The 7,247-nt window shown below is 36.1% G+C and overlaps 2 protein-coding genes across 3 annotated transcripts; both read right to left on the minus strand.

Moving 5' to 3' along the window:
* Positions 1-730: 730 nt before the first annotated feature.
* LOC112734387 (probable mitochondrial adenine nucleotide transporter BTL3) lies at positions 731-3,720 on the minus strand. The gene is made up of 4 exons (XM_025783686.3): positions 2,963-3,720; positions 2,365-2,668; positions 1,286-1,753; positions 731-1,084 (listed from the first exon to the last, which is right to left on the minus strand). Exons 1-4 carry the CDS (start codon positions 3,433-3,435, stop codon positions 1,010-1,012), a joined length of 1,320 nt encoding a protein of 439 aa, XP_025639471.1. The 5' UTR covers positions 3,436-3,720; the 3' UTR covers positions 731-1,009.
* Positions 3,721-4,080: 360 nt separating this feature from the next.
* On the minus strand, positions 4,081-7,247 carry LOC112734388 (ras-related protein RABH1e). 2 transcript variants are annotated; one of them, XM_025783687.3, is made up of 7 exons: positions 7,088-7,247; positions 6,833-6,985; positions 6,108-6,178; positions 5,845-5,933; positions 5,513-5,624; positions 4,830-4,920; positions 4,081-4,599 (listed from the first exon to the last, which is right to left on the minus strand). In XM_025783687.3, exons 2-7 carry the CDS (start codon positions 6,947-6,949, stop codon positions 4,456-4,458), a joined length of 624 nt encoding a protein of 207 aa, XP_025639472.1. In that variant the 5' UTR covers positions 6,950-6,985; positions 7,088-7,247; the 3' UTR covers positions 4,081-4,455. The 2 variants fall into 2 exon arrangements, with proteins under 2 accessions (XP_025639472.1, XP_025639473.1); XM_025783688.3 differs by having other exon boundaries at positions 6,833-6,991; positions 7,088-7,187.

Raw genomic sequence — 7,247 nt, forward strand, 5'->3', positions numbered from 1 at the left:
CAAGGACAAGGTCGTCATCATCGTCGGTGCCACTGGCTCGAGCAAATTTCATCACTCTCTTGACCTCACCTCCCTTTGCTTCTTATTCTCTGAATTCATCATTCTAACAAAATTGACAACGGCCGGTTATTCTTGTTTCTTTTATCTTCTTTCGGTTATTAACCAAATTGACAACAGTTGTTGGATGAATCTCTACATCACTCGGTTCTTCATTTTTCAAGTTGTGTGTGTTTGTTTGTTTTTTTTTTTTTTTTGGGACTGTGTCTTTCTCCTTTTGTATAAAGAGTTGTTACCATCAGATGAATCAGAAAGTGTAATCAATCATATCAGAAACACTAATACTTAAAGTTGAGTCTTAATTTTTTGCTTAAAAAGAGGTAAAAATTGAGGTGTTAAAGATGGAAGTGGACAGTGGACCCTAAGGAGAGAAGAAAACTAATATCCAGAAAAAAGGTAATTGATGACTACAAATTATAAAATTTGTTGGTCTTTTAGCACTTATCTTTGTAGATCTAATTAAAAAAATTAAAATGGTTTAAGAATCTAATTAAAAAGCAAAAAAAGTATAAAGATCTAATTGTAATTTGTAAATTTATTAAAACTATAGAGACGTTTTTAAATAATGAGTTCAAATAATGAGTTCTTCCTATTAAGATATAAAAAAAGTGTATATTTGTTTAAGAAACTAAGAAAATTAAAACTATACTACTTGTAAAACAAAAAGTAGCCCTTTATACTCAACATAGAGAAGCCCTCAGCATCTCATATTTAGTGAAGGAGATGGTCAAGTGTTTTTGTGAAGATGAAAAGCTCTCCTGTTTTCTTCATATGATTATGAAGTAACCCGTATAAGAACAACAAAATATCCAAATGTAAGGAAACATCACTTAATTGTTTGTGTGAGACATCTTTGATTCTCTCCCACATCTAGTAAAAGGGAAAAGAATGTAGTACTACTTGTATTCATATTTCAAACTATATCTGGCTCTTGAATTGTTGCCATAATCATCTATGTAGATTCTACTTTCAGAACTATCTTCATGAACTCGTAAACAAGATAACTAATAGCAGCTGATGGTAACACCTGAAACTCATAAACAATGAATATCAAAACACAAGAATGAAAAAAGCTTGACACACATGGGCTAAGATTCAAAACTCAACTTTCACAACGAGGTTAACAATTCAAGACTAGAGTGATATTAAGTTATTAACTCTAATTTTTTGCTCAATTTTCCTAACTACTAATTCAATTAAATTTAATGTGCACCATAAGAGATCATACCTGCAATAAGCTGGGAATTAGTCCAGCATAAAGTGCAGGAACACCTCCTTGTTCAACAATCTTGACACAAGTTGCCATCGGGTTCAACCTTGTTGCCCGAACTTGCATTTGAAGCTGTCTCCTCACAACTTCAAAGGGGTATGTAGCAGCTTCGGAACAACATCCAGCAATAGCACCATACAACAAAGTTCTAATGGTACCCAATTCAAGTTGTTCCAAAGCGTTCAGCCCTTGACCCTCATCTTTCATATGCTGGAGTCTTCTCTTCCCTTCAGGTGAATGAAGATATGCTGACTTTAAAACATCGTAAACACCATAGAAGACGGCACCTGAAGGTGCCATGCTAACAATAGAGGGTACTAAACCCTTGTAAAGAGAAAAGAATCCCTCAGTTTTGATCATGTGGCGGAAGGCACCAATTACACCTCCCAAGGCTTCACCGCCAGGTGCTACCATTACTGTTCTGATCTGAAAGAAATCACTCTTAGAATTCAGCTACAACTAAGCAAGAAATTAAAGGAAATTGTAACACTATGAAATAGATTCGCAGATTAGAGTGTGATTGAACATCTAGGCTGTTTACTCTCTTAGAATAATGAAAACACAGACACAACGAGATACATTCACATAGACACAGATGTATATGAATACATGTAGTCTGCTTGGTTGTTAAAGACACTGATAAAGAGACATAAACACATTTGTCATTAAAAACCAATTTCAACTAACACAACACCACCCTATTCAAAAGAGAACCGGATTGAACTGGTGCTTTTGTGCTAGCAACCGCCTTTTTTTTTTTTCCCACAAATTAGTACTCGTGGTAACTACAATCTATAATTCTCTATGACTGCAGCATATCTATCTGCAACCAACAAATGCAGCATAGACAAGCCTGCCTTGAATTCCCAAGATATCACATTTCTCTAAGCATAACAAGCCTAACAGAATGAATCTATGTTATCAATAAAGTTTTGATAGCTTCACAGACTCATGAAAAATTTGAGGTCTTGGGGACAAAAGCAAGAAAGTTATAAGAAAGGACAGATAAAAGTAACAGAATCTATATCTCCACTCACAGTGTCCATGGGCAAGCAGAGGAGGGTAGCCGTAATTCCTGCAGCAGCACCGGCAACAAATCTCTCAAAATTTGTGGATTCTTGATGCCCCATCATCCTCATTAGTTTATTTCTGTAAGTATCATAGGCATAAAAATTTATAGCCTTAAAGGGTGCTGTCCGAAGAATATTTACAAAGTTTCCTTTCCAAAAACCTTTCAGCCCTTGAGAAGCTGCAATTGCCTGGATGAGCTCGAAAAGGTTCTTCTGTTCACCACGAACTATGTACTCCAGCTTAAGCCTCTCAAGAGGTGCAACAAAAGTTCTGATAAATCAAAAAAGAATACACAAGATAACAAACTGTGTATGATCTTCAAATCAAAATCATAATGCACAGGCAAAGAGAAACAGCATGCAGCACTTCATTTATCTCACTTGATTTCCACTTCTCAATCCAATTGGAAATGTAGCTTTCAATCTTGTCAAACCAAAAATCGAAAAAGAAAAATAATAATAGTAAAATGCACGATAGCTTTCTTAGAGCAATGAATCAGTGAAGTGCAGCGCAGTAATTAAAATCACCAAACAAGATTAAGAGATAGATCAAAGGAATGAAGACCTTGAAACCATGGCAGCCACAGCTCCAGCCCAGAGATGCTTGGTCATGTTCATAGCACCCGATCCATTCTCTTTCTCTCGAGCTTCCACTACCACTTTCTCAGAATCAGAAGACACCGTTTTCTCATGGTGCTCCTCCACCAGAATCTCGCCAGAAGATTCTCGAGAAGCGTACCTCTGATTCACATCGCTTCGATCTATGCACAAGCTCAACGACAAGAACCCACCACCACCTACCCCACAAACTCTACCTTCCGACCTGAAGATTTCGAAACCGATCCTTCTTCTGGGACCCCGAGAGAAACACGAAACCGTAGCCGTGTTGGAAAACTCCTTGTCAGAGGAGGAGGAAGAAGAAGAAGAAGAAGGAACAAAGGAAACGAAGGAGCTGGGAAGCGTGTCAGCATGTAGAAAGAGACCACCTGGGTAGAATGAATCAGAGGGTTCGGGTAGTAGTTTGATCAAGTGTGACATTGTTGTTGCTGTTGTTTGGTACGATGTAAAGGACTATGATATTTGAAAGACAAGAAGGTGACAAAAGCGATAGTAACAAGGAAGAAGTGGTGGGGAATCATGCGATGTCGGAGTCTAAGATGAGATTGAGAAGGACATGTGCAAGTGTCTTCTTGAAATGAAATGAATGAATCGATGAATTTGAATAGCTTACACCGCCGCACCAACAACGCACACTCTCTTCATGTCTTGCAGGTTGGTGGAACATGGTATCATGCCGCTTCATTTAATTAGATTGATTATCTCAATAAACACTGTCTTTCTTTAAATTTTAATATAACTCACGGTAGGAAATTTTATCTCAAATAAGATTTATAAGTTGTGAATTTAATCACTTACCTACTGTACTAAGGAAAGAAATATTCTGATTCAGTATGGCGAACAAGGTACATGACTAATGAAGTTTGTATGAATTAGGAAACGAATTCTCTAATTTAAATCTTTATTAAACTGAAGTTCAGAGTTCTCAGAAACATTTTATCTTGGTCTCTTTGGAACAACCTTAAAGCCAACTAATGTCAAACAAACATTGGATAATTATCCCACGCATATAAATATATTTTTACGGCTGTTATTTCAGTCGGATTTAAGCTGTAATGGTCAATGTGTTTCTCAAACGGTCAAACCTGACGACTCTGTTTCACATAGGTCCAAGACTCCAAGTAAAAGTTCACCAGAAGAAATGGCAGAGTTGGGTTAACAACTTTACATATTTCTCCGCTTGTGCATACTATGCATTTCTTCGTGAATATGAATAACATCCAGCTAACTAACGATAATTTAGAGGGCCTTGTTTATTATCTGTATTCTTACATCGAGGGACTAATTGTACAAAATAACGGGGAAAAAAGAAAAGTTAACTATCATTCTCCGTATTCTATATCAATATCATTGTAGCAATTTGTGCCCCTCATCAAGTGAACTGAAGGTTTCCTCGAGCAACATTTTTCCATTAAAGTAGTCATCAAGTAAATAACCTTTCTAGCATGCACAACCTCCTCCTTGCTGATCTGCCTGTGATGCATTCCCTGTGGACTTTAAGTTTACATCAACCATGTCTTCCTGTTTTGTGGAAGAAAGACTATCCATCCCTGGCAAGGCAGCAGCAATCTTTCGAAACAAAGGCTGCAATTATGCATTGGCAGAAGATATTGCAGAAACATGAACAAACATGTGAAAAAGATGATAAGCTTGAGAAAAATATGGTAGTTGATTGTGAATTGATGACCCACTCCAGATGAGATATATTCTGTATTCTATGTAAGAGCAAGAAAGAATAATGCCAGGAAATAGCAGCTTGACAATCTAATGAACCAAAAATATGGGGATAACTAGGAGAACTCATTAATTTTCACCTTGATGTTGAAGCCTGCTTTTGCACTGGTCTCTATAAACATGACTTCTAACTCACGGGTTTTGGCTTCTCCTTCCTCTATAGAAACTTGCCTGGTTAAGTATCAAAATTGCCTTATAAGATTTCTTACAGAAAAATCACATACTTGAATTCTAAACACAAAGTGCAAGCTACCTGGTAAATTGATTAACAATGCTTCCCACCCATTTGTTTCTTCCATTAACATATCCAAATTCCACGCCCTTAATAACTAAAACAGTTTTTCTGCCATCCTAAAATTTATATTTAACAATAGTCTACCAGACTTCTTCATATCTAGAATGAAAATAAAAAGAAACTCCAATCTAGTAAACATTAACTTTGTGTAAATATATTAATATAATTAACATATGATAATTTGGCGAGAATTAAGAAACACTTAATTTTGAGTGGCATTTATTAATCTATCTGGTACTGCACTTATATTCTATCATAGTAACCAGAAAGAACATGATAAATTGATAATCATTTGTCGGCCAGGAATTTGGGAACTAAGCAAGATGAACTGCAACATAATATGAAGACTCCATTGTTATAATTAGTGTACAACTAAAACATATATAAAGTCAGCAAGACAGCTATGCATGCAAATTTTTTTTTTTTAAATAAAAATCAAAACACCAAATTTAACAACTCATTGCTCACCTCTTATCAACAAGATCAGTTTTGTTTCCAACCAAGACAATAATAACATCAGTGCCGCGTTCTTGGCGAACCTCCTCAACCCACTTGGTAGTGTTCAAAAATGATTGCCTGTCTGCATGAGAACAGGTTTGGAAAGTATTCAAATAATTATGTATTGCTCTTGAAGAAGTCTTCAATTATCTAAGAATCACTTCAGATAAAAAGAACAAACAAGAAAACAAGCATGCATGCATGGGCACACCCATGTTATAGAAAGCATTCAGGTCCTAAGAAATGTGATTACAAACTTCTTCATGAGAAAAAAAAAAAAAAAGAACATAATCAACACTCACTAGCTACATCATATACAATAACTGCAACAGAAGAATCTCTTATGTAGCTTGGAATGAGACTTCTAAATCTTTCTTGCCCAGCAGTATCCCTGTGAAATTAAAATGCACAGAGCTCAGTAATAATAAAATAAAACATGATAAATTAAAATGAATAAAGGGGGAATATATGCCCATGTGGCCAAACCACCAGTGATATAGTTTTTGAAATGTAAATATGCTGGATTTGTACTTTGTATGTATGATTGAAGAGGAATTTAGCCTACCAAAGCTGTAAACGAACTGTCCGATCTTCAAGGTACATTGTTTTTGACAAAAAGTCAATACCAATAGTAGCCTGAAATTTATACGGGAAAAGCATTGTCAGCAACCTAGCATGATATTGATAACTACTCTGAATAAGCAGAATTACAAGACAGCAGAAATTTCAAAGACAAGCACTTTTATGATAACAGAGATCTTCTTCAGAATCATTTACTTTCAACTTTCAACTACTAGCTATCCTTCCGATTCTATACACTTCACTTCCAGAATGGTTACATCATAACTCATAAGTGACAATGAGTTTTCAAACAACTGACTTAGTTCCTCCTAGCAGCTACTATGCCAATCAATTTGGTGTTCTCTTAATAAATTACAGTGAATTTCAGAAAAATTGCGGTACAAAATTAAACACTAATTCTTTCAATAATATCCACCTCCTCATGAATCATGATCTTTCATAATTGAACATTGATGAACACGCGTCTTTCAAAACTACACCAGAGATGATCTCGTTGCTTCTTTTCCCAGACAACGTGACCGATTAAAATTTAAAAAATAGCGATGCATAAACAAATGTCAGATCGATCCACGTAAAAATCATACACATGCAACAAGAGCGCGTCGTAAATACTCCATCGGTGAGAGATTAAAATCAATACATACATTAAGGTTTAATCATGTGAGACAATAAAATTGTGAATGAGATTGAATGGGATTGGGACGATACCTGGTAGGTGGTGTCGAATTTGTCGTACATGAAGCGGGTGATGATGCTGGTTTTGCCGACGGATTGATCGCCCAGGAACACAAGCTTGTATTTGGCGAGAGGGGACACCGTCGCCATTTTCCTTCAAAATCTTCTTCTTCTTGAGATCTGAATCTGAATCTCCAAAATTCCAAATGAAATGAAAGTTAGATTGAGAATAACGGATGGATGTTCACAGCACGTTTCCACATGAAAGAAGCAGTTTTGGAGCGAAACCTATTTATACGTAAAAGCAGCAGCAGAAACCGCCAACCTCGATGAGGACCACATCTCCTTTTAAACTTCTCTCAATTCTCACTTCAATCCTTCTCCCCCATTTACTTACTTATACTTTTATATTTTTATTGAAAAAAAAAATACTATAGCTTTGATTACT

Source organism: Arachis hypogaea, chromosome 3, assembly GCF_003086295.3.
Source record: "Arachis hypogaea cultivar Tifrunner chromosome 3, arahy.Tifrunner.gnm2.J5K5, whole genome shotgun sequence".
Classification (NCBI taxonomy): Eukaryota; Viridiplantae; Streptophyta; class Magnoliopsida; order Fabales; family Fabaceae; genus Arachis; species Arachis hypogaea.